The sequence below is a fragment of the Eumetopias jubatus genome, unplaced genomic scaffold (genome assembly GCF_037043125.1).
Source record: "Eumetopias jubatus isolate StellerSeaLion01/CBP00866 unplaced genomic scaffold, mEumJub1_p1.0 scaffold_4, whole genome shotgun sequence".
In the NCBI taxonomy this organism is placed as follows: Eukaryota; Metazoa; Chordata; class Mammalia; order Carnivora; family Otariidae; genus Eumetopias; species Eumetopias jubatus.
Genome location: NW_028274810.1, coordinates 142043629 through 142071136, shown reverse-complemented (window position 1 = coordinate 142071136; position 27508 = coordinate 142043629). Strand labels below are relative to the sequence as shown.

The 27508-nt window shown below is 35.7% G+C and overlaps 1 protein-coding gene across 4 annotated transcripts in view; it reads right to left on the bottom strand.

The window, feature by feature from the left end:
- Nucleotides 1–469: 469 nt before the first annotated feature.
- Nucleotides 470–27508, bottom strand: part of AZIN1 (antizyme inhibitor 1) — a 30838-nt gene continuing 3799 nt past the window's right edge. The window contains exons 2-13 of one of the 4 annotated variants that reach the window (XM_028110378.2): nucleotides 26715–26852; nucleotides 19159–19325; nucleotides 13742–13939; nucleotides 11621–11794; nucleotides 11000–11172; nucleotides 9202–9336; nucleotides 7902–7983; nucleotides 7383–7457; nucleotides 6556–6718; nucleotides 3831–3946; nucleotides 3331–3545; nucleotides 470–3090 (exon numbers count right to left, since the gene is read on the bottom strand). In XM_028110378.2, the coding sequence (XP_027966179.1) occupies nucleotides 2979–3090; nucleotides 3331–3545; nucleotides 3831–3946; nucleotides 6556–6718; nucleotides 7383–7457; nucleotides 7902–7983; nucleotides 9202–9336; nucleotides 11000–11172; nucleotides 11621–11794; nucleotides 13742–13843 (1347 nt within the window). In that variant the 5' untranslated portion in view covers nucleotides 13844–13939; nucleotides 19159–19325; nucleotides 26715–26852 and the 3' untranslated portion in view covers nucleotides 470–2978. The remainder of the gene's footprint in view (nucleotides 3091–3330; nucleotides 3546–3830; nucleotides 3947–6555; nucleotides 6719–7382; nucleotides 7458–7901; nucleotides 7984–9201; nucleotides 9337–10999; nucleotides 11173–11620; nucleotides 11795–13741; nucleotides 13940–19158; nucleotides 19326–26714; nucleotides 26853–27508) is intronic. The other 3 variants (XM_028110368.2, XM_028110360.2, XM_028110386.2) reach the window with 3 other exon arrangements.

Sequence of the window (27508 nt, the reverse complement as noted above, 5' to 3'; positions counted from 1 at the left end):
AGAGTAAAAAGGTCCAAAAATCATAACTTGTTATGAAATACAACCACCTTAAAGTTGGTAGCTTATTATTTTAAGTAGGTATAGATTAGCCTCCAGCAGTGGCAGTAAAGACCAGAACCGCTTTTCGTTTCTTATTCCTAGGCTAGGTTTATTCCCATTATGAAAGCCTGAATCTGCAAATACACCATTCTTTTATTCTGCCTTCAGGATGGACAAGACAGGAATTGAAGTATTTGGAGAATTTATTCACAACTTGAATGTGGAAGGCTACTAATTCTTTTCTGATCTTATACTCTGAAGCCAAGTAAGCAAGTATTCTTACTATACTGTTGGTCAAGTTGCTAGTATCTACAGTGAGAAAATACAAAGTCCCCAACAAGGGACAAAAAAGATTTAACAGTGAGTGGCTTCTTAACTACAATATTTGCATTGAATGTTACAGTGCCCACAATTACTTGGAATACCTACCTTAACTTATATAAATCAATTTTATTAACTTATATAAATCAATTTTATTTAAGTCTAAGCTTAAAATTTAAGAGGCTGGCCAATTAATGGGTCTAGAAGACATGGCCCTGGAAACATCTTAGTGCTTACATGTATTGAACTTTATCAAAATCTTTCATATGTAATGCCCAGCATCATTTTATCAGATTTGCTACTTTATAATAAAGATTCTGAAAGAATGCTTGTAAGTTAAAATATATACAAAGTTGATATGCACAATTAACTCTTTCATGATAGAAGCCAAAGTAAAACGTAAGGAGGAATAAAAACATTTTATCTTGTGTATTCAGAATCACACACAAATTACCTTTACAGTTCAATTTACTATATAGAAATCATTTGGGTTTTATATTTTCAGTTAAATTCTGAACTGAGATTACAATATCATTAAAAAAAAGGATTGTTACATTAATTCAGTACTTTTTAGCATACCAAATTGAAATACATAAGTTCAAACTTCAGATTTATGGCAAACAGTCTTCAAATACAATACAGACATTTCTTAAAGTTACCATCTCATTCACATGTGAAATTTGCAACTCTGAGCCGTTATACATAGAACTCTCCTATGAATATGGCAAAGTTGACATGCCATGAAGCTCAGAGATGTATGTCAAGCCAAGGACTCAAAGTTGTACCATCTTCTAAAAGGTCTGCCATTTCTGGACCACAAAGCACAACATGTAAAGAAGACTGGGAATAATTCCTCCTCTTTATTACGGTTAAAAAAAAGTTGCATGTAGCTTGGAATTTTGCATAAAACCCCATATTATACCTTGGTAAAGTCCAAGGGTAATCATAGATGACAATGGACTGGGGTCTTAAATTTAATTATTAGAACCCATGAAATTCAAATGGGCATCAATCAAATCAAAAATATTAAGCACCTACTGGTTTAGATTGAAATTTATTAGAGATTCATGATCAATTTCTTTCCACCTTGAAATCAAGGTGTAAAAACCAGCTATTAAGTGCATTCCAAACTTCTCCTATGTAGCACAGGTAGAATTTTCTGTCCATTGGCACCAAAGTGAAGTCACATTTCCTCTTGGGAGACAGAAATTCCACATCTGAACATAGAGTAAGTTAGGAAAAAATGACCCCTGTTGTTTATTACTACTGTGATTCTGAGATCTAGGATTACTAATATACTAGCAGTGAACAAAGCAAACTCCTGGCAACAACTGTCAGGTTAGTAATGCTAACTCCCTTCCCCCAGTCACAAAATTTTAGTATGAAAAGAATTAAAATTACTAAGCTGAACAAATGGGAAATAACAAGAAACTAAGTGTAACTAAAAACAAATTCCTACTAAAGTCTGAAATCTTTGCAATTAAGAAATTGAGAACAGGTGTGCTTCACCCTACCCCCTTACAACTCTGAATTTAAATAGTATTCCGTGCAAAAGAGCATCAGGTTTCTGGATATAGATGTAGCCCTTCTTTAAGTTTTAGTGCGCTGCAGAGTTTTCTGCGATTTTATTTCCCTCCCCCACCCCAGGTTTATTCAAAGTATTTAATAGAATCTTCCATTTCAGCCGAAAGATTTGTGATTCAAAGATTTACTAAGGTATTCTATGCATTCTATCTATACAGAAACACCTATTATTACAATTGGTTTATGCAGAATTAACATTTTTGGTGTTAAAATTGTTAAACATCATGCTTACTGCACATCAACTCTCCATAATGAATCTGAACTTCACAATGATTTACCAAACATTTTACTTAAATTACTATTTAAATAACTGAAAAAAATGTACTGAGCCAAACTAAACTTAAATGGGCTATAAAGGAAAAAAAAAACAAAACCTTCAAAACAGTCCATATACACATCTATTTCAAAACTACCTTTGCTAGCTAGCCCCCTTTCCCAAAGTTTTAGCCTGAAAAAACAGTAAAATCTACACAAAATTTTATTGCAATCATACAAGGGTTACATTAGGTCAAATACAACAAATACTATGATGCAATTTTACATTTATTAAACTACAGTTCAAAGCACAAATTTACACATTCTAAATACACTAAACGTATCTAATGAAGTCACACTGGTCTTCCACTGACATTTGATATATCTGGGTGAAAGACATTTAACTTTACAAGACTTTTCAACATGAATCCTTAGTATAAAAACTGTGTACTTGTATGTAAACGATTTAATGGGGAACCCAATTAATGGGCTTCCATCTCCACTAAGTCATCCATTTTGTTGCATATTTTATTTTAAATGCTTAAGGGGTAGGACAAACTGGTAAGTTTAAATCTGGATACATTATCTAAATCTCCCAATTACCCCCCAATGAATTATAGATGAAAGCTGATTTTGTCTGGTCCCAAATAGCTATTACTAATAGATTTTGTTTCCAATAGAATTAACAGAGTAAGATTGTTTGAATTTGTTTCACACTGGAATGTAGACCAGACAAGCTTAACCTGCAACTTCAGATCTAAAGAAGCACTGATGCCTGTTTAAGCTTCAGAGGAAAAGCTATCTTCTTGGCTCAGCTGAATGCAAGAAGGCACAAAGAAGAAGTTCTTCATCATTGTGTCTGAAGTAATTCCAGCATCTTGCATCTCATACCTTTCAAAAAACCAAACACAAAACCGTAATTCTAAGTTTAAGCACAAAGACCACACTAACACATAACAAGTAGACAATGAAATCAGATCATAAAGGAACGAGTCTTCCAATAACCCTGAACAGAGGAGCATTTTGCTATTACTTGTAAGTTAGGCATTTGTTACAGAATTAAAATTATTAGCCAACATTTAATGTCACCTCAAATATCCAATCAGCTTTAAAATGAAAACAGTACCTTACCAATCACTAAATGACATCATGTAGTAAATAGCTGGCCTCTGAAAATCATTAAAAGCAGATGGTTCATGGAGAGAATCTGCTCCCATGTTATCAAAGATAAGCCAATCTCCCACATTCAGCTCAGGAAGAAGACAGCTTTCCACAATTTGATCAAGCTCATCACAGGACGGACCCCAAAGGCTGCTTGTAAACAGAGGCTCATCTTCCTTGTATTTCTGTCAGGGAAAAAGAAACTTTTTAAATTAAGTTTTTACTCATGTTCATACAGGTATTGAATCTGAGGGTGGATTTTTCATTAGATCAGATTCAATATGCCTATAAAAGGCAGGCCTAGAAGGGCAATGATGCTTCTTAACTCCATCTAAGGAAGGCAAATCCTCAAAAAAGGGCAATATTCCCCATCCTAAAGTATTCCTCCAAAAATTGGGATGCACCTTAAAAAAAAAAGTCAGTTAATAAACTGCCAAATAAGCAGTTCTATTATTTGTAATACAACTTGCCTTGTGAACCTCTGGAATGGTATTTAAGTCCTCAGACAGTTTACTTGCAAAAGAACCATAAACACCATCATTCATGTAATACATGAAGGCTGGTTCATCACTTCCGGTTTTTTCTACTGAAATAAAGCAGAAAAAATGAGGATGAATTTACACTAAAATGTCTAATACAGTTAAAACTATGTAAGGCATAGCAGACTGAATATTTATAGAATACTCAGTTTTCACATTTCCCCAAATATTTAAATTAACTTGAAAAAACCTAATATATACTATCATACCTTAAAACAGCCTAAAAAACTGAAAACATACTTCACAAAGGAAGATGACCAATGAACACATGAAAAAAGTGCTCTACAGAAGTAACCAGGTAAATACAAATTAAAAGTACAATGAGCTTCCACCACCACACACCTATTGAATGGATAAAATTAAAAAATGACAATACAAAAAAATCAATAGAAGTGGGGGATCAGAACTTGCACATATAAACCACCAGTGGGAGAGTAAAATACCACTTTGAAATCTTTAAAAACATCTACTGTGACCCAGCAATTCTATTCTTAGTCATTTCCCCAATGAAATGAAAAATGTCCACAAGACTTAAACAAGAATGTTATGTTTTATTCATAATAGCCCAGAACTGGAAACAACCAAATATTCATCAGCAAAGATAATGGATAAATTGTCTATTCACAGTGGAATATTAGCAATAAACATGAAACAAAGTAGTTCAATCAGACATTATACTGAGCTTTTTTTTTTTTAAGATTATTTTTATTTATTTGAGAGAGACAGAGAGAGAGAGAGAGAGAGAAACACAAGCAGGGGGAGTGAGAGAGGGAGAAGCAGGCTTCCCACGGAGCAGGGAGCCCGATGCAGGGCTCAATCCCAAGACCCTGGGATCATGACCTGAGCCAAAGGCAGACACTCAACGACTGAGCCACCCAGGCACCCCTATACTGAGCTGTCCTAAAATACATGCTAGATGATTCCATTTATATGAAGTTTGAGGGCAGCCCAAACTACTCAATGGTGCAAAAGCCGTCACAGTAATGGCTGTCTGGCAAAGGAACAAACCTGGGAAGAAAAAATTCTGATACGAAATTTACGTTTTTATAGGGATGTCAGTATATGCTTTCACTAATTTATCAAATTATCACTTAAATTTTTATACAGGGAGTAAAATCTTATGTCAAAAACCAACCCTCAACAGATACCGAACTACAGGTTAAGTGGTTTGGTTATTTACGGTGGTGTGAGTTAGCTATTCAGGAAACATATGCATATTCCAGACTTAAGCAAATGTGTGTAGGTATAGGATAATGGGAGCTAGGTTTCTCACTGTTGGGAAGAGTTACAATACGTAAGGAAAAACAGAATGCACCATGTGGTATACTGCATGCGCAGCTTTTGATGATATATAGTTATGTGTACTATGTATATATATGCACACACCCGTTTCCTGGTTCTGTTCAGTGAGAAAGCCTAGATGAAATGATGCGTCAGAAGTAGTGAGCACAACCAATACTCACTCCTTTCTTGGTTTTTAAAATACCACTCTCCTTGGAGAAATAGCCAATTCTAGGACTGAGGCAGGTAAAGAACCAACATCTTGATGTACCATGAAATAAAGAACCACTCAGGGAATGATGGGGGCATGTCAAAAGGACCCCAATTTTGGATAGTAAATAAAAATAATCGATTATATAATCTATCCAGTAAGTATCTAGGAGTCTAAACTATTATAAATAGGGAAAGCTATCCTTAGACTGAATAATGGAGTCAGAAATTCACTGATGTTAAAACTAATGGGGTGAAAGTATGAAAAGAAAAACGTTATTTACAAATTATCTTTCCGCTTTATAATGAAGAAACCCACCTGACACCATCTTAACCAAGTGATCAGAATGGGAAGTTCCTTGTATTATTCTTGCAGCTCTTCAACTTTGAGAGATTTTAAAAACTCAAAAGAAAAAAAACCCTTATTCTTCTAACTTAAGGAAAAAAAAAACTATAGGAATAAAGTCTTCTTAATGTAGAACAGTACTTTCTACGTTTTTTAAAGTGGTATTTGTCAGCAAGACAGATTGTCTAGTGCCTTTTTGTTGGTTTGACTAGAGACAGATTGACTCTGTTGGCCATTGTTCTGTAAAAAAGTATAAAGTAAATCCTCCCAGTGACTCATCTGACTAAGAGGAACAGGACAAGAGACATTACAATAAAACAGTGGTTCTTAACAAGATAGGACAATCAATCATCTGGGGGAAGTTTATCTAAGAATAACTAGGGACACCTGGGTGCCTCAGTCGGTTAAGCAACTGACTCCTGATTTTGGCTGAAATCATGATCTCAGGGTCATGAGATTGAGCCCTATCTCAGGCTCTGCACTGGGCAGGGAGTCTGCTTAAAACTCTCTCTCCCCCTCTGCCCCACCCTAACCTCACATGGGCTTGGGGTGTCTCCAAAAAAATGATAATAATAAATAAAATATGCATATCTAAACATCAGAACCAAGAGTTAGATTTCAGAGGTCTTATGGCAACTTCAGAGGGCATTTTAAAATGCTCCCCAGCTGCTTACAGCTGGCTAAAGATCACCCACAACCTCATAATCCATAAATGTCCATGTCCTACAGTATTTTACACTCGACTAGTATCAGATAATTGCTATTAGTTTGAAGATGAATTTATCGAACAGAAACAAAATCATAAACTTTGTAACTTACCTCCAGAGGAAAATTTATCATTTTCAACAACTTTCTTTGCAATGATATTAACTGCAAGTGTAAATGCAGAAGACACATAGTAGCTTCCAGGTTCTGAGATTATCTTAATGCCAGATCCTTCAGGAAAGTAGACATCCAACAAAGGGCTGATAACATGATTAACCTATGAATTTTAAACGCCACATTATGATTTCAATATTGAACTAGATAAGTCACATTAAGAGATTGATAGGTTTCCTAGAAAATTTAAAACCAAAGTAGTTCCAATTACAGACCAGAAAGTTGATTTACCAGTTATCTTCAAGCAATTAAGCAGACTTTTGAGACATCAAAGTTTATATTATCAGAATGGCATTAATTTTAAAAATTTCATAATCCCAATAGCAAATAGCTACTGGTGACTGTTTAAAGTCATGTTTCTATACTCCTAAACAACAGCAATGAAGGAGCAAAACATCAAATCAGTTTCCAGATATTACAGAATGAGGGATGGAAGGCAGAGCAGGAAGATTAGTAATGTGTATCGGATAAAACAGCTTATAACTGTCCAAATTATAAATTTATTTGTACTATCAAGTACTCCATTAGAGCAGAAACTGAATACAAACTTTTTTAAGTTATGCTATAGAGTTCATAGAATTTTATTAAGCTTTTCAAAGTTAGCTAGATCTTCTCATTGCCTCTTCATCTTCTTAGAATCAAATTTTAAGCAGATGTTTGTTACAGGGTTTATTTCCTGCCATTGTTAAACCCTTGTCTGTATCTACCACTTAAGTAGCAAAGAAATGAGATTATTCCAGTATATCCATCCACTGAACAAAGTTTACCTCTTCCAACTGAAATTCAGTTCCTGTGAAGCCTCCACCAATATCTAACATGTTCATTGTGAAGCCAAATTCTCCCTAGAGATGGAAAAAAAATACTTTAAATGCTTATCCAAACTGCTATGACTACAAGGACATTTCAAAAACCCCTTCCCAACTAATATCTGTTCTAATCCTTAGTATGGCAATGGTTCTGGGTCTCTACCAACAGAAATAGATTTATTCAGTGTTGTGTATATACCGTCTTCCTGATGATGTCTGCACTGTATTATAGACATATGCAAGTAAATTACTATTTCATCCCTTTACCCACTTAAAAAATGTTGACTGTATAGAACTCTTGCTGCTTGGGAGTCTGCTCATCCCTCTCCCTCTTGCTCCACCCCCTGCTCTAGGGCATGCGCACTTGGGTGCACGCACTTTCACTCTCAAATGAATAAAATCTTTGAGAAGAGATGAAGAAAAAAGGAAAAATAAGATCCTGGCTTAAAATATCAAAATAATTTAAGGAGAAAAACTTACAGCCATGTCAAACACACATCGAGCATCAGATAGAGCATGTACATATACTTGAGATTCTTTGCAAGCACTTGAAACATGAAATCTGGAAGAAAGAGTAATAAATTTAAAGCATCAGTACATTTCAGAGGCCCTTCCCGTAATTCTTTTCGGTTCTCATTCACCATATTGACACAGTAACCTTAGCAAATATTTAAAGAATTGGAAGCACAAGGCTCTAATTATCCAAGTTCTAATAACCAGCCTTTCAGAAAAGACAATGTTTGAGTAATACTGTAACTTTATAAAGAATTTTTAACAATGAGTTATCAGACAGGCTTTATAACTATCAGATAAGGGCATGCTTTTATGTATACATAGTAAAGTAACAAGCACCAGCAATAAAATTGGGTCATGAAATCTTTAATTTGAATGGATAGTTTTATCTGATGAAATAAAAAAATGTCTACTGTGAAATAAAAACGAACATTAATTCAGCTGAGTATTACTAACACTTGTTAGTATTACTTAAGAGATACTTATCAGAAATTCAGAACAGAATACTTAAAATTTAATTGAAATATGGTTCTGTATCCTGATCGTGGCAGTGGTTACACAAATTTATTAAATTCATATAAAGTATAAACCCAAGTCAATTTTACTGTATATTAACTTTAAAAAATAGAAATATGAGAACTCTCAAATATATGTCAATATTTTTCACCTAAGACAGAATTAAACTTAACAGTGGTGGTTCTTTATCCATCTTTATATTTAAAAAGCAAGATCTTGTACTGTAGTAAGATTAGCAATGGACTGGCATCTCAAAAACTGTGGAGCTTTGTGCTCCAGATCTGACTCAGATCAGTTCTGAGATTATGGTCAAATCATTAAATCTGGGTATCCATTTCTGCACACATAAAAATCAAGAAAGTAACACAGCGTCGTATTGGTGTGCCCAAGGGATTAAAAAGAGAAGGAAAAAAATTTAAAGATGGGGTGAAAAAAAAACCAAATGACAACTCAGATGAATATTATTTTGGTATTCTTTAGAATTCTAGTATAACCTCTCCCTTCAATTTAAAAGGAGTGGTTTTACATTACTAATTTTTATTTATTATTTTATCTTTTAATTAGGGAAGGGGGAGGTATATGTACAAAATTATATGAAGGATAAAACATACTTGTTTTTCCTAGACTAAAAAAATAAATATTAAACTGAAAATTCAATCTATCAGACTTCATGCAAATGAAGTGTTAAATAATCTATCCTCAGAAAGACAAAGATTTATCACAAGATGGAAGCTTAAAACAAAATACTCACTTAACCCCAATAATTTGGACATCAAGTTCCTTAGCACATTCCAAGAGATGCCTACAGTTCTTCAGGGTAGTGCCAAACTTCATGTTACCCTCTTCGCTTCCAATATTATCTTCTGTTGCAATATGTAGTAAGACCCTAAGAGAAGGGGAAGATGATTGGGGCAGAGTTGGTTTACATCATCATCAGCACATGTGAAGCCTGAAGATTGTAGGAAGTATGTTGATTATGTTGCCATTGCTCCCAAATCCAGCGACGGTTGAATCAAGTGAACCTAATGAAAAACAATCCTGTATAGAGAAAAAACTAGCCATTAGGGCCTAAAGCATGACGCTTACAAGGATGGGAATTTGGAAAATGCAGGAAGTTAAGACTCTGTTGTAGCAGCAAGAGTCAGTTGGGCTCTGCAATGAAAGACGACATTACTTTCAAATGAAGTCCATCAGTCCATAAAACCACCTAGAGAGACTAAATTGAATAGCAATGCCATCATTGTCTTTCAGTGAAAAATATCAGGGCTTTTTACATGTTTCAAGTTTCCTAAATTGTTCCAGCTAATCTTCTACCACTTATTCTGAAAATTCCTATTAATCTCTTCCATCTTATTAAAAAAATTGGCAAGCTTCGAGTTATTTTATGTGTCTAAACAGTAGCCTTTTAGATACTGATTCAAATCTACTTGGTATTTTCTTCCAAATCATGACAACCAAGATAAATGATTGAGACGGTCTCAGGAGATACTCAAGTAATTACAAACTGCTAAAACCCACAAATATGCAAATGCTGTTTTGTAAGACTGTTTTCCCAAGGAAGTCCTGATGAATGACTGCTGATCAAAAGGGGTTAAGTCTCATAAAAGCAAATTATTCTTCCTATGGGTAGAATGAGCTCTATTAAGAATGTACCATCCACTTTACAATTAACACAGTAACCCCAAATCACAGCTTATCTTCAGAAGATCACAGTAACAGAAAGATTTTTCTAGAGACAAGTGGTTCACTAAAATTTCCCCCAAAAGGCCTTTATCCAAACAAAGGTTTTCAGGGTACTCAATCCTGTCAGGACACCTAAGAATACCATCAAAGTCAGTAAGAAAATTATAAATGTACAAGGAAAATATGGATATGATACATTTTCAGGAACACATGTAATAACCCATTAAAAAGCAATTTTGTACTAATACAATTTTAGTAGATCCTAAAGTGTTCTTGACATACCAGTTCACGAAATTTGCTTTTAAAAAGTAAACTTTTTAATTAAAAAAAATCTTGTGATACATGCACGTACAAGTAAAAAAAAATATGTTAAACTTCCTATTCAAAGAGAAGAGTGGGTCTTAAAAAAAGAAACCCCTCTAATCTACAGACTAGGTTCCTAAGACAATGTCACTAAGGACAAACACTTAGGAACTACAGCCAAAGGCAGATTAAATCCTCAGCCAACTAGGAAAAGAAGCTGACCAACAAACATCCTGTCCCCAACATGATAAATAACTAGTAGGGGTTGATGTGATTATGAAAATACAGCTGTGGCCCTCATTTTATTATTCCAACAACCACATTTTCTTCCTTGAATTAAAGAATATAAATTCATATTCCGAACTGTCCTTATCTCATCCCATCTCTACAAGAAGGATCAGAAGTGGGCAGCCAATAAAATGCTATTAGCATTTTCCATATAGGAATTTTAAATAAGTTAAAAAAAATAATTATAATACACACCACTGCTCTACATAAATGTACTTTTCCCAAGCCAAAGACAAACCCAAACCCTAAGCCATAATACTTAGTTTTACACTTACTTAGCATTTGGGTGATTACGTGCGATTTTCTTCAATTCAACTTCATTGTCACAAGTCATGATGTTCACTCCAATCTTTGCTGCATACTTTATTTGAGACACTTGCTTGCAAGGACTTATATAAATGATGTTTTCTGGAGATACGCCCAATTCTTGCACTAAAGCCATTTCAGTCTATAAAAACATTTTAAATAGTGTCATCTAAAAAGCAACATTTCTATTACTTTTCATTTAATTACTACTTTATACTTTAAACTACCTGTGTTAAAATCCTTCAAAAAGGTAACTACCATCAGAGAAATCTCATGGTTTAGAATTATTTTGCTCTCATTGGAAGTTAATGGTCTAGCTAGCTCTAACCTAAGAATGAGGAACAAATAAAAAGTTCCTGATTAAAGATATAAAAAAAAAAAAGCTTTTTAAAGTCTCTTCTCACTGAAACTTTCCTTTCACTGGTACACCTGAAAAGTCTGTAAATTTCCATTAGGCGGCAAATTTACACAAGAGTTTAAAAACATCCAAAACTGAGACTTCTTGCAATTTTTCTAACTACTGTAACCAAAAGTTAAAGTCGAGTTCTAAAACGTTGCAGTTCAGTGACAAAATAATGAAAAATACTTACTTTACTAGAGCAAGCAAATCCAGTTCCAAGAGCTGCCAAAATCTCAAGTACAGCTGGAGCAGAGTTGCACTTTACTGTGTAGAATGGCTTTATCTGAGCCACTATGTTCTGCCACTGACTGTGTTTCTTCACAATCTTTCCAAGATCTCCCACAAAAAATGCATTTTTCCCCGTCTGTTATGATCATGGAAAAAAAAAATCAAAGAACTATTGAAAATAAGAGTACCGTAAGTAGTAAAGAACTCCTTTTTTCCTCCACAAATGAGCCGATATATACATTTACATACACTACTACATTTAAGGCTTAAGAGTAATTAAGCTAGATTCAGCAAACACAGGAGAATCCAAACACCTTTTTCTTTTTAAACTTGACTTCTTACTGCGCTAAGCTGGCATATAAAATATTCTCTACTTTGCTTTTTAAAAAATTATCAATTATAGGGACTTTCTACTTCATAATTGTCTCCATTTGGGGGAGTAGAGGAGGAGGAGACCACCTGTTTCATTCCATGCTTTCCTATGCTGTTTAAAGTATATTCACTTTGATAGGTCAGGATCTAATTTCCTATTACAGTGAGTAGAATCAGGAATGTTAACAAAATAAGCTACATATCTCCATTATAAATTGCACCTAACAACAGGATGGTAAAACAACAAAGCAACATTAGGAACCGATGTTTAAGGAGACAAAGTTAGTAGAGATGACAAAGAGATGACAAAATTATATTTAAAAAATACACTAGCACACTAAATGTGAGATAAACCTGATTAAGGATATTCTTCCCTCAAAACTAGAAACAGATTTTAATTAGGGATCTGGGAGATCTATAAAATGATTTTAACATAGCTACCCTAGAGGTAAAAGGACTATAACATGTCAGGCAAAGCAGTAAGGTTGGACGGCAGACAATAATCTTATTTATAGGGGCTCCTGGGTGGCTCAGTCCTTAAGCGTCTGCCTTCGGCTCAGGTCATGATCCCAGGATCCTGGGATGGAGCCCCGCATTGGGCTCCCTGTTCAGTGGGAAGCCTGCTTCTCCCTCTCACACTGCCCGCCCCCCCACTTGTGTTCCCTCTGTTGCTGTCAAATAAATATCTTTAAAAAAATAAAAATATTTATAATACACATCTAAATATTGTTTGAAAAGCCACGAAGACAGTATTACTGCTTTCAGTTCTTTAATACACACCTGAAAATGTACATTATTGGAACATACTGACCAGGAAATAGACATGATTGGAAATTATGGTTTTTGCATGGCAGATATGGGACAGTTATACTCAAGTTACTCCATCCTTTCAAGATATGCCATCCCTAATGTTCTAGAGACAGAAAATTTATTTTTAAGCCCCCAAAAAAGAAACACACAAAAAACAAAAAAAATCCAAGGCAACTATGGCTACCAGCAAGAGAACTGGGATTTAAAAACAAAACAACCCACAAGATGTTCGGTTGTAATCACTCTTGAGCCATATAATTAGATGACACTGCTAGGAGAGAAAACGGTTTCAGACTAACCCTCACTAAATGTTACTGAATGTGGGATAATTCAAGATTGTAGGACAAGAATGAATGAAAGGAATATTTCAAAGATCATTATCTGACCTACAAAGAATGTTACAAAAAAGTTAATTCTATCACTAAGTACAAAACAAAAATAATCTTACATAGCAGTGAATATGAGTCTGTAGAAGCTGACACTTGGTGCAATAGAGAGTAAGCATTCTGTGTAACTTATCAACTTCTCAGCCAATATACAACCAAGATTAACTGAAACATAAATTACAATCTACTCAAGCATATAGTTGAGAAAAATTAGTAAGAAGCCATGTAGTGACTAGGAGGACAGCAACATATCAAGAAAACAGAACACACGAGAGCTGAGTGCTAAAATGCACAGCAGTGAAAGAGCTGTTAGGAAGCATTTGTTTTAATGTGGGCTAGAAAGAAAACTTCATCACTACTCAAGGGAAGTGGGGGCATCAAATTAAGACAACCTGGAAAAGGTAACATCTGAAGAAAGTACTTTTATCAGACTAACATCCTGGAAACAGAGCAATGTTTTAGAATTCAGAAATTTATAAACACTGTATCTGAGAATTGTGATATGGCACACTTACCAGGGTATGTTCATAAACATAGTTATCAATAACATTTCCAAGGTTTGTTCCTTCATCCAACAGGCCAACGGAGTAGTTTGCATCGTCAAGAAATCCTTTCATCTCAGCCGTATTCCACAAAGCCGAAAGTCATAAACCAGGAAAAACAAGAGACGGGCCACCAAGCCTTATGTCTGGGTCCTTAGAATATGCAACAAACTGTCAAAATAGAAGTTTTTTCAAAGTCTGTATTATTTCACTAGTTAACCTTAGTGTAGGAGTTGTCAATGAAAGTGTGCTAAGTGCCTAATTTAGTGAGGAATCTGTGCTCACTTAACACTTGCAGATACACTGGGATCATTCAATATCTTTTAGTGCCCATTTTAAAGTGACTATATTTTATACATTTAAAAATTGAGCTCAATATGACAATTTAAGATAATCCACACATGTGCAGTTTATTACCAGTCAATATGACCACCTTATTTACAGAGTTGTAGACCAGTGTGTATTATTCATCTTGCTTTTTTTCATAACACAATTTTCAGTAAAAATTCATTCTAAGTAAAGAAAACTAGTGAAATACCTATCTGCAGCCAAGAAATTAAAATACTGGTCTAAGCTTCAATACACTACCAGCCATATCCCATGGCGTGCTAGCAGGTAACTGCAGATATGTCTTCTAAATTCTACAGTAAGCGCAAAGTGAAATAAAAGAAATGGGTGGGGGTGGAGAGTGACTTTAACAGACCATCTGTAGCTTTGATAGACTGCCTAGGTCTCACCTCAATCTGAAAATGGTACCGGCTACATCAGGTTAGCAATGTTAAAGTTTCTTATGAAGTAAGCTGAAACCCTTATTGGACTAGAAATCAGAAAGACTCATGTGGTTGTGGCTCTATCATTTAATTGCTATGTGATCCTAGCTCAATTTCTCTAAACTTCAGTTAATTATATTAACTACTTCCTCAAAAGGCTGCTGGAAAAAAAAAAAGTATAGCATACGAATAAAAAATACTTGTTTAAGGGGCGCCTGGGTGGCTCAGTCTTTAAGCATCTGCCTTCGGTTCAAGTCATGATGCCAGGGTCCTGGGATTGAGCCCCGCATCACGCCTGCTTCTCCCTCTCCCACTCCCCCGCTTGTGTTCCCTCTCCCGCTGTGGCTGTAAAATAAATAAATAAAATCTTAAAAAACAAATACTTAAGTGTTGCTTCAGAATAGAGCTAAAATTAAGTTGTCAATTGCCAGAAACACAAAAATGCCAGCATAATTTAAAACTAGGTACAAGCTAGGACGCCTGGGTGGCTCAGTTGGTTGAGCCAACTGCCTTCGGCTCAGGTCATGATCCTGGAGTCCTGGGATGGAGTCCCACATCGGGCTCCCTGCTCCGTGGGGAGTCTGCTTCTCCCTCTGACCCTCCCCCTGCTCATGCTCTTTCTCTCTCTCAAATAAATTCTTTAAAAAAATAATAATAAAAAATAAAAACAAAACTAGGTACAAGCTAGGCACTTGGTACATCCTAAACCATTTACTAAGAACTCTAAAAAGGCAGGCTAATCCAATCTCTCTCCTACAGAAGAAATCTTTCCCCTCCCCCAGAACACCCATTCTCCTCTGGGTAGCATATACTATTTATCTTCTTTGCCGAATTCACACTGGTCCTTAAAGGTTACTTTACGCAAGGATTTCTTTTAACATAAATAAAAAGTCCATTAGCAAAACAAGTCCTCCAGACAGGATACTCACTGTCTGGTACTGATTTCTGGTTGCCACATTAATGCGCACAGACCAGCTCTTGACCATCTATTTTAAAACTTGCACAGCCTTTCCTGTGTTCTTGATTCTCCCTTTCCCTCCCTCCAATGCTACTCTATGGGCTCGTGTTCACCTTCGGTGATGGCCCTCATCTTAAAGGTATACTCCATTTCAATGGTTCTCAAAGGGTCAGCTTTCTGAATGCACCAAAACAAATTCCATTAAGTCATAATATTAAATTCCATGATATACAACCAATACTCAGTTTTTCTTAACGTTAAAACACAACTTCATTTCCAAGAAGTCAACTACATTCAGTTTAGCTCACCAAATCTTTCAAGCAACAGCAGAAACAGAAAAGTTGAGGATATTTTATGAAAGGAGTTAGCTTAGGCCTATCTAAGTGAGACTTAATACTTAGGCAGTAAAGTGAAAACTGCAGCCTGGACATTCTCTAAAGGTTGTTATATAAGGACTGATGTAAGCCTGTGCCCAGAAAGCAGACATTCTAGGCCTGGGGATACATATTTATTTTAAACAACCTTTAACAATTTAGGCGGATATTCAACTGTGCACTAAGGGAAAAAGAAAAGATAAAGGTTATTAAAAAAAAAAATCAATTCAAAGGTAGGTGTAAGAAAGTACAGTTGAAACCTTCAGTTAAGTTTAGCATCACAAATCTTTGTGGTCAACCCCTTTCATTTATTCTATTAATAATGAAAAATACTTAAGATCTTCAGCCTAACATTTCAGTTCATGAGACTGCTAAGTCTCTATGTATTTAACTGGGAACGTTAGGTTATCAATCATGGACCTCCAAGGCAACTGCTGCCAAAAAGTCTAAAGTCACAACAATATGTACCTCAATTTCCTATAGCTGCAGTCCTTACAGAAAAGGGAAGTTTTCCTCTAGCATCAGGATCCTCAATACTTAAAAACATGAGATCCAGTCTTACTTACCTGCTGAATGCCCACATTCTTAACAGCATTTTTTAGGGCAACGTACCAGGCACTGTTTTAAATACTTTATACATATTAATTTTCTCAACCCTTAAAACCATAATAACGGTATTACCCCCATTTTAGAGGTGAAGACACTGAGGCACAGAACAGTTAGCCCTAGAGATGGTGACGATCAAATTTTTTAAAAGGAAAAAAATTTGTCTCCTGAGCACCCTCACCCTTAGAAAAAAAGAGAATTCCTTTTAGAAACCCAACAGTAACTCTCAGTCTGACAGAGCTTTATCGAATTTCCACGATCAAGTAACCATTTCTCAGATTTATAAATTCTCATAGTTCTAATAAACTAAATTTACATATGGTATGAAAACATCCTATTAAGCCTACTCATAGCCTTTTAGCCTTTGTAATACTATTTTCTAGATTTTAACTTTGCTGTTCCTTCTGTATCTTTTGTCTAATTCTCAGGTAAACCCCAAATATGACATTTTTTCCTGGGACACCTGGGTGGCTCAGTTGGTTAAGCGTCTGCCTTTGGCTCAGGTCATGATCCCAGGGTCCTGGGACTGAGTCCCGCATGAGGCTCCTGCATTGTGTGCTCTCTCTCTGACAAATAAAATCTTTGAAATTATTTTTCCTTTTTTAATCCATTTTATCAACAGTTTACATGAAACAATGTACACCCATTACGACAAATGTATACACCTGCATAACCCCTTCTATGAGCTTAAGTTCCCTCATGTCCCTTTTGCAGTAAATCCCCAAATCCACTTCAGCTAACCACTGAGCTCTGTCACTACAGATCAGACTTTTGTAGAGGTGAAATAATTTTAAAGGATAACCCAGGACCAAACTAAAACAGCTGACAAACAATGAATAACATGAATAAACATATTGGAAAGTGCATCCTGCTTTAAGCGCAGAATGCTTGTGAAATGGTTTTATCATTAAAATGCGACTCTCACTTCAAAAAGAACCATAGTTTGGTTCACCACAATCCCTACTTGACTCACATAAGGACCCTGATGGAAAAATAAAATTCATTTGCTCTACTGGCAGTACGTAACAAAAACAATGAAGAGACTATAACACACCCAAACCACTAAAACAGATGTAGTACATGTAACATTATTTGATTTCCTTAATTATACTGAGCAGTGCAATTGTTAAACCAACACGAATAAAAGATAGTGGACATCAGTGAGCTCTATCTCAGTTTATCTTTTTGGATGATCCCTGAAGTTTTGATGCTCCCATAATTCCTAGCTCAGAATAGGTGCTCACAACAGGTGGACAAAGGAGTTCACAACTCTTAAGAATGGGGAGTTAAGCTTAGGATTAGCTTGAGACAGCAATGAACTCCAAAGTGTTGAAAAAGATGGTCCATCATTCACATTCTTAAAAGGTGCCCCAAAACAGGATACAAAAGTAACCCACATATAAATGCAAAGCTCAACTGTCAGTTACTGCTAAAAACTAAAAGTTATGCCCAGGAAAAACTAATACCTCTAAAGAATCTGCAAAACAAAGATCTTCAGGAGAGAAATTTCCTAACACTTTCTGAGCCAACAAACCCTTTGTTCAAATGGAATATCACTTGGAAGCCCAAGATTTCCAACAACTGAAAAGGCTGAAGTAGGTGGTTATGGGTAGGCTGATTGTTTCTCTCCTACCCCCAATATTATACCCCAATCTCGCTGAAAGAGTCCTAAAAAGTAGTTAATAATCATACCTCCAGGAGCCTTTGCCTAATTTTCTTAACATGTTAGCAAAAATATTTTAAAGCTCCACTATCTCAAAAAGATTTGTTCTACATTTTCTGCCTCAAAGCACTAAAGTATTATTTTGCTAGTTTTCCAAGAAGCATTTAAAGTTACTTGGTGATGTTAAACCAAAAATCTAGGACATATACAGCATGTCCTATGGAACCAGAATGAAAATAAGTGTGTATGTGTTGTGGGTAAGCAGAGTTTATATTGTATACCAGATCTACCAAGTTAATCCACCTCAATTTTAAATACCACAGGGAATTTCCAGACACCTCCCCATTAAGCCACTCAAACCCAGGCAATGCCAAACTTTATCCCAATGTTCCAATTCTTGGTATTAATTTCCAACAGACACTGCACCATTTTTTATGGCTTATAAATCAGAAATGGGACTGATTTACTGGCTCTAACACATTATGATCCACTATGTAGTATACTCTGGTGTTGCTAGACATTGAATTTTTACAATAAACTTCAGAAAAATCTACTGTGTAAATCTTAGATTTCCAAATGGAGCAAATTCACTTTTCATAAAAGCTCTGAAGTTTTTTATCAACAGATAGTAGGAAGTATTCTCTACTTACAAGCCTTTACGCCATGTTCACAACCAAACACCTTACCAATGTATGGTGAAAGCAAGCTCAGCTTACTTCACACTAATACAATTGCTGTAATCACAATACTACTTTTGTAAGTGATTTCCTCTTAGATATTGTAGCTGGGAAGAAAAGTGTTTAACATTCCTTATTTACACCTTCATATTGGTGCTGAGAACACATTTTTTTTTTTTTTTTTTTTTTTTTAATGAAGAGCTGCCAAAGAAACATAAGGCTCCAAAGAACTGCACCCTGCTCCCTGGAGCCTTCCATGAGGCCGCTGAGTCCTCATGTTCACTGACAGGGTAGCTCCAAGAGTAGTTGCTGCAGCAGCTGGGCACTTGCCTTGTTACACACCTGCTACAAAGGCTTCTATAGTTGATTGTACTTCAGAAGAAACTGATACATCTCTCAAATAATCACAAGATAATTCTGGCAGCAACAGCCCACTTGACACCAAGCTGGATGAATATGAGTCTTGGATTTCTGAAGTGAAGACCTCCCTGGAAGTAGAACAGGGAGAGCTGAAAGGTTGAGAGTACTGTTTCAGATACATGTAAGCAGGAAACCCAACCTTAATATATCAACCACTTTTCTAAAAGGACGTTTACTCATTAAAGAATGAGAACTTCAGATATTTTGAAATTACAACCACTACTGTAAAGAAGCCTAAGAGCACTTTTTTTTGTTTTGTTTTTTAACATATGATTTGAGGACTTAAAACTCAGCTCACAGCTTTAACAATAGACACAATGCTGTCGAAATCACCTCTGCATTCTACCTCTGACAGAAATGTTACTTACCACATGGAACACCTTTAGGAATAACTGGGCAAAAGAACATTAGAAGAGGATTCTCAAAGATGACTTTGCCATTATAGATGTGAGGTCTGATGGTTTGAACCACCAGAAACAGTGACAGGAAGCTACATACTGGAAATGGTAGGAAGTCCAATAAATTGTGCGATGACCGTTAAGACCATATGGATTTTTGCCATACCGGACTAAAAATAAGTGATGGATAACAACAACAACCTACACTGAGTACTTAGGATAATCAGGACAGAGCTGGCTTCATCAACAGTAAGTGGAAAGCCAGTAATGGCAATAAACACCCTTAAAGTTACTTTTCAGGTGATGAGGTTAAAAAAAAGAAAAAGAAAACCCTGATTAACCGTAGAGGAAGAACATTAAAGGTTTACTGCTGAAGAATTATTTTAAAAGACAAGAGCAAGAATAGGAGATACAACTGGGTGGGGAAAAAACCCTAAAGGAAATGAGCCCAATAGGCTGCCCCATGAAATGTCTCAAGATTCTAAAAATACATCTTAATGAGAAAACAAAACATAGGATTTTAATACCAATATACTTTTACATGTGGAACTGACAAGATTAGGCTCCCGGGGCGCCTGGGTGGCTCAGTTGGTTAAGCGACTGCCTTCGGCTCAGGTCATGATCCTGGAGTCCCGGGATCGAGTCCCACACCAGGCTCCCTGCTCAGCAGGGAGTCTGCTTCTCCCTCTGACCCTCTTCCCTCTCGTGCTCTCTATCTCTCATTCTCTCTCTCTCAAATAAATAAATAAAATCTTAAAAAAAAAAAAAAGATTAGGTTCCCTTTAAAATCTGTCTTGACTATTTGATGTGAAGGCTAGTTTTTTCTGGAAGAAGTGTATGTACCTCACACAAGTAAAAATACTTAAATCCCTTTTGGTAATTAAGATGCAGTAACATTAAAGATAACTACTGTAATACAACATGAACAGGAAATCTATAGCTGTATTAATCTTAAGCTTTAGCTTTCTGAGCTTTCCTGGTGTAGTATAGGGAATAACTCTTTAAACAAATTACTATTCAAACCAATTACTATTTATTACCTTATAGGGCAGATCTCACTGTCACCTCTCCAATTAGAAAGATTAAACACACGTGCAATACAATAATTGCAGCAAATACAAGGTTAAGAAATAGAATACCTTAGAAACCCTATACATCTTTCCTAGGTGGCAGTGGTTGCATGTCCCCTAGAATAAGCATGTTCATGCTTTTCTAGTCATCATTTCCTTGTTATTTAGTAATAGTTTTATTATTCTTTATGTCCCTAAAACATTGGCTTTACTGGTTCTGAACTATAAATAGCATCCCTGTTATTTTTCTACCATGACTAACTTCTTCTGTTCAACTTTATAGGCTTCATTCACCCATGCACATAGATATGACCAGGGTCCATTAATTTTCATTGCTGTATAGTATTCTGTGTAGATATACCATTTATTTATCTGACCTGGATCCATGGGTTACTTCCCACATTACTTATATTATTATTTATGATGTAACTTCTATTATTTATGCACCTAAGAGGCAGTGCCATTCAAACTATGGCCTGCAAACTAGCTGATCCAGAAGTTAAGAACCAAGCAGTAAACTACTTTACATTGTGGTACAATAGCCTAGCTTGCTGACTGGCAGTTTAGGTAGCACTGGTCCAGGGCTAACTGCTAGGTTTTTAGTGAAAAATGGTCTTCAACTCTTTTGCTCATTTTTCCTTTTTTCCCTTTTTTTTTGGCTTTTTTTTTTGTTTTTTGTTTTTTTTTACTTGTGGGAGCTCTTCATGAATTTAGGATAACAAATACCTCATTTTGAGAATTATTTGGGGATCGTTTTTGTTACAGTGCCCATTTTGAACATACTAAGACCCCTTCCTGGGGTGCCTGGGTGGCTCAGTCGTTAAAGCATCTGCCTTTGGCTCAGATCATGATCCCAGGGTCCTGGGATCCAGCCCCTCATCAGGCTCCCTGCTCGCTCAGCGGGAAGCCTGCTTCTCCCTCTTCCACTCCCCCTGCTTGTGTCCCTGCTCTAAAAAAAACAAAAAAAACCCCTTCCTACTTTTGGTCATGCCAAATAGAACACGTTGACCATATTGAACTTAGATAAGATGATACAATACTTATTTAGGAGCTCCTAATAAACTGGGCACAAGAGGAGCCTTACAGCAAAAAGCAAGAAATAGATGAAAAGTCATACATTCAACATAAACCTAATATTGTCTGCATAGGCACATAAATCATAGTAGGGAGTTCTAGCCAAAAAAAAAGAATTCGGCCAAAATGTAAAACTGAAAAGCCCCTACAAGAAGTTTTTTAATTAAATATAAGGAGAAAGAAGAGAACATGGAATTTCTTATGATTCTTACTAATCAATGTTATAAGATTACTACGGCTACTCATATTCATAGTAACAATACCTTACAGCAATGCTGTCCAAGAATTTTCTGTGATAACTGAAATTTTATCACTGCCCAAAACAATAGCCATTAGCCACATATAGCTCCCCAGCACTCACAATGTGACTCATGCAACTGAGAAGTGAATTTTAAATTTTATTTAGTTTTAACTTTAAAAATTTAAATAGCCGCCTGGCTAGTGGCTACTGTACTGAACACAGCAGTGCTTAGAGGATGCTATTTTCCTAAAAAATTTTAAATTTTTAAGGATCAGGTCCACACACACAGATTAAAAACCGCCCCACCTCCAAATAACTTTGTTCAAGGTAATAAAGATCAATTCACAAGTTTACAAAGTTAGACTGCAGGGGCACAAAAAATAACAAACTCCATTTAGAAGAGAGGTTCAAAACGTGTGTTTACATAAGATAATGAAGAAAAGGCAAAAAGTTCAGAGAGGAGCATTTGAAAATAATTTATTATCTTGGGTCCTTCTCCAAGTCAATTAGTTACAGGCATTTAAGACCTCACGGTGGCTGAGTATGGCCCAGGCAGGCTGAACATCAGTCTAATCCTTGTAACTCAGTACGCTGTACAAATATTTTCTATTCATGCCATAACGTTCTTCAAATTATTCACTGGAATAGAGAAAAGGATGGCTAAATCTCTGCTTCAGTTAGCTTGTGACAAATTGCTTAGGTGTGCAAGGATGACCCTGGAATGGAGGTGAAGGACAAAAAAAATACCAGTTTCCTAAGCCTTACCAATGTGAGAGCACTTCACTTGCAACAGCCTCCTTAGGCTTCTCTGAACAATGGCCAGCGTAGAACAGCCTTCTATTTACCTAGATTTTATAGTTTACAAGGTACAAATACCTCATTCACTCCTAATTGGAATTAAGTGTCTCAAAATTTCAGGGGGAGAGGGGGTCTCAAAAACTGAAAATAAGACTACGCAAGGGGAGTGTAACGGAACACAAAACTTGGTAGCCCTTATTAATCCTCCTGGCTCAACTGTCTTTTATAATAAATGCAAGAACCATTTCATCCCCTCTAAAAATTGGTCTATATTGCTTTCAATCTTTTTGGCCCTCCCAGAAAAGATTCTAAATTTGCCCGAAGAAAAAAAGCCATGCTCCCCAAACACTGTTTTATTCATTAACAAATCTTCACCTTGTGCTTGTACAGAATACTTTCCTGCTAATTTACACCAGCAGTGAGGAACCATCAAATACTATTTTACATATGCCAGGGGATACACATACTTTAAAAACGTGTATTTCAAGGATAGCAGTTTTATTGTTTTGTTTTGTTTTTGTCAAAGAGCACCAACAACCATTAATGTTCTGTTGAATTTGTACGCACAAACTCTGTAAATTATCCAAACTAATTTTTCTCCATAGTAAATCAAAAACCTGACCACTGACAACAGCAAAACATGAGAAAACAATACTAGTAAATTCATACAGAACATTTTTTCCCTAGTTAAAATAATTCCAATTTAGTTAGGGCAGGTGTGACAAAACAGGAGTATTTAAAATGATGATTCTTATGAAGTTCCTACATGAACATGGTCAACTAATGACAACCACATAAAATATTTTAGACAAATTTTAAGAGCCCATTTAAACCACTCCATTAATTGAAACCTATTTCTAGATTTAGATACATTAAAAAGTATATGGTAATTATTAATCCAATCTGACTTCATCACCAGGTCTGCTAATAAAACTAGTTGGATAGAAGAGAATTTAGGGGGCACCTAGGTGGCTCAATGATTAAGCATCTGCCTTCGGCTCAGGCCATGATCCCAGGATCTTGGGATCGAGCCCCACATCGGGGTCCCTGCTCCGCGGGAAGCCTGCTTCTCCCGCTTCCCACTCCCCCCGCTTGTGTTCCTGCTCTCGCTCTCTCTCTGTCAAATAAATAAATCTTAAAAAAGAAGAGAATTTAGTTTTTTGGAAAGGACTATTTAAAATTTTTCCATTAGGCTAATTAATTTATTAGAAAACAGTGATAGCTAAAATAACTTGAGAATCAGCCCACTGGGGGGGGGGGAGCCACACCAGCATAAAGCCATAAGGAACTCTTTTAAAGGCATTCAAAAGCTTTTCCACAATTACAGGACCTTCATTAATCTCAGATACTACTAGTGTTAAAACAAGTGTTAAATATAGTACTCATAAATTACACCATACACATATTCCAAAGAAAAGTTTTCAAAGAAAAATTCTTATGTAAGCAACCGGCCACGTTTCCAAATACTTAATAAACTATCTCAAAATTCAGATAGTTACCTGATTTTATCTGAAGGGAAATCCTAGAGCTCAGACCACTTGTACAGAACTAGTGGAGTACTACACTGTTCAAATAAGACTTCACACAGCTATATGCTTTGCAATGCCAAGTATTTTCCACAAAGACCAGTGTGTTAATAAGCCCTTTTAAGGATTTCCGGTTTTCCAAACAGTATTGTTGCTCCACAGGATTTTAATGTTCAGTATAACCAACTCCTACTGATATCTAAGGACATTTCTGGAATGTAGAACTTTCACTTGCCATTTCTACTAATTCTAGTCAAGAACCTTTGGAGTCAGATCTTTTCTGAATTTAAAATCTCTCAGATTTTAGAATAGTACTATAGTGCACATACTTTATATAACATTCTCCAGGAGGCCAAGCTAACACTGCAACAAAATTTAGGAATACTGGCACTAAATGGGATAAGATAAAAATAGCATCAGCTCAAGGTTTTGTTTCCAAATCAGTTTAGGTTTCTTCAAGAAGGCTATAAAATTTTAAGTAAATTTTAGACTTTAGAATTATATGCATAAAGGATTGTGGACCTAGCTTCTAGTACTAAAGTTTTGTTCAACAGAATAATATACATTGTACCTGGACATAATAAATCAGTTACTCTGGCTGCCAGGACAAGTATCTTTAGGATATTTTACCTGTGCTCATCCAACCCCAAAAGAGGAATAAACTATGAACTTTCCCAGTACTACGTTAATTTTAAATAAAAACTACTTTCCCAGATTTGGCAGAATCATTTATCAATCTATCAATTCACTGATGCAAGTTTAAGAGGAAACATCACTAGAAATATTAAATATAATGCAGTTATATTTACATTAAAGAGATTTCAATTAAAAACGTGTCTTTTTAATATGATCTTCCTTAAATCACGAAGCTTGTTCTTGAATTTCCACTTTAGAATCTATTCGTGACTGTGATGTCAACTAGACTCCACCCCAGAAAAGTTAAATGTCCAAGCCAATAAGGGGGAAATATCAGATATATTGGAAATAGAACAGAGGACTAACAAAAATCAAGAGATAACGGACTTGGTACTGAGATGGCAGCAACAGTGCTTCTCTTTAACTATGTATACAAGCTACCTGGTTAAAATGCAGCTTGAGTCACGTTTGAGTGGGGCTGAGATTCTGCATTTCTGTTACAGATGATGCTATAATCCCAAAACCCACACTACATTAACGAGGGGTGCTTAATACACTCAAAAATGAAAAATCATCGTTATCAGTTTAGGGCTAAAGGAACTGTTCTAGTTATAGCTATGATTTAAAAAATAAGCAGTTTGCTTTTAAACTCACATAGCTAGGAGAAAGCCAGTATGAGAAATCCTCCAGTCAGGTTTCTGTCAGTAGAACTTTCAAGAAATCCTATTATTTAAATTGTTTTTTTACCTTCTCTTTAGTCTTGCAAATGTGAAAAGGTCTGCTTTAACTTACTTTAATTAGATAGAACATACATTTTTATTTGATAGAATCTAACATCAGACTATAGAAACACTAAATTGATACCCTAAACTTTCCTGAAAATTTCAATTATTTCCTCCACGTCTCTGGACAACTTAGAAACATCCAAATCTCAAAACCTAAATTTCAATAGCAAGAAACCTATATATAAAAAACAACTATACAAATTTAGCAGCACAAATTCAAAGAACAGTTTATTGTAGAATTATATTTTGCACAAGAGTTTTAAGTTCAGTCAAAATTTATCCAAGAAAATCTGTTCAGAAAGTGACATGCTGGGAGACATACATATATCATCTCAGTAAGTCCTCTAAAAACAACCAATTTTCCCCCACCAGCTGAGTATCACAGAAAGTCATATCATAAAACAATTATAAACTCTAGTCATCACATTGTACCTGGCAAGATGCTCAAGCTAGAAAAACAAGATTCACCTCTTCTATCCCATACTGTGGGGTACATATGGGCGCCAGTGAATGGAATGAAGAACAGAACCTTTTGCTCTAATATGTCTCTTTTTTCTGATTAAGCCCAAATATTTAAAAATTCACCAAGTCAAACAGTTGAATGATGGAATAAACCACTGCCTACACCTTAAATTAAAAACAAAAATACAAAAATCTCTCCAACTTATATTAAAACCTGGACTAGTAAGATTTCCTAAAACTTAAGCTTGTGGTATGTACTTAAGTACAGTAATACTTTTTATGTACTCAAAACAAATTGAGCTAATCATTGGTAAACAATACATACAAAACAATCAGTATACCCATAACTGCCAAGCCTTTATTTTAGAGGTTTTAAAAAGAGCTTTAAGAGATAAGTACACTTTCAAGTTTTGAAAAAAACTGAGCAACAAGAACGCTCCTTTACTTCAATCTTACATGACCCCCAGCTTAGATGTGAAAATACTTACATGGACAAGTTAGGAGATGGAACCCCCCTATCATCAGCTAGGTTCCCAAGGTGGCTCAGCGTTGAAGTCGAACTGCTCTCTATACAGCACTTCTCCTAGGCCCTCTGGGTAGTTGTATACTTGGTCAGAAAGTTCGCCCTAAAGAATGAAATAGTAGTAGTAAATAGTCCCAAACTAAAAAAAAAAAAAGTTAGGTTGTGCTTCAAGCAGATTAAATTGACTTAAAGATTAATTGTAGGAATAAATTTCAGTTTTAAAAGAGTGTTTCATTAGTCACATTACACAAATGATGTTTTCAAAGGGTTTACCAAAGCACTTTTTTCTGTAGTAAAAATTTCCAAGCTGCTATAGTACAAAATTCTCAGAGCCTGATGTCATGATCCTCTTACCAACTTGCTTTATCTACCCATTCAACTTCCAGCCTTCACCTAATTTCATTTTCACTTTTATTTATCCTCCAAAAACCCAAATTTCTAAGTGGCCTAAAACTGAAAATTTCCAAGTACCCTTATCAACCTGATGTATAATGTTCTGGCATGATCTGTAATCTGGAACTACCCAGGACATTTCTCTTACTCTCCAAATTCCAAGTTCTTTACTTAAAAAGTGTAAAATCTTACTACAAAACAAAAAGAAGATCTATTACTTAGCTGATACATCATGTATGTGAAGTAACACATGATAGCTGCTTTGTGTATTAGGCAAGTAACTTAAGGTTTACACCTCTCTTCCTTAACCTACCTAGACTTAAGTCTACAATCACTAGAACAACATATGAATGTGAAAAGTGCTTA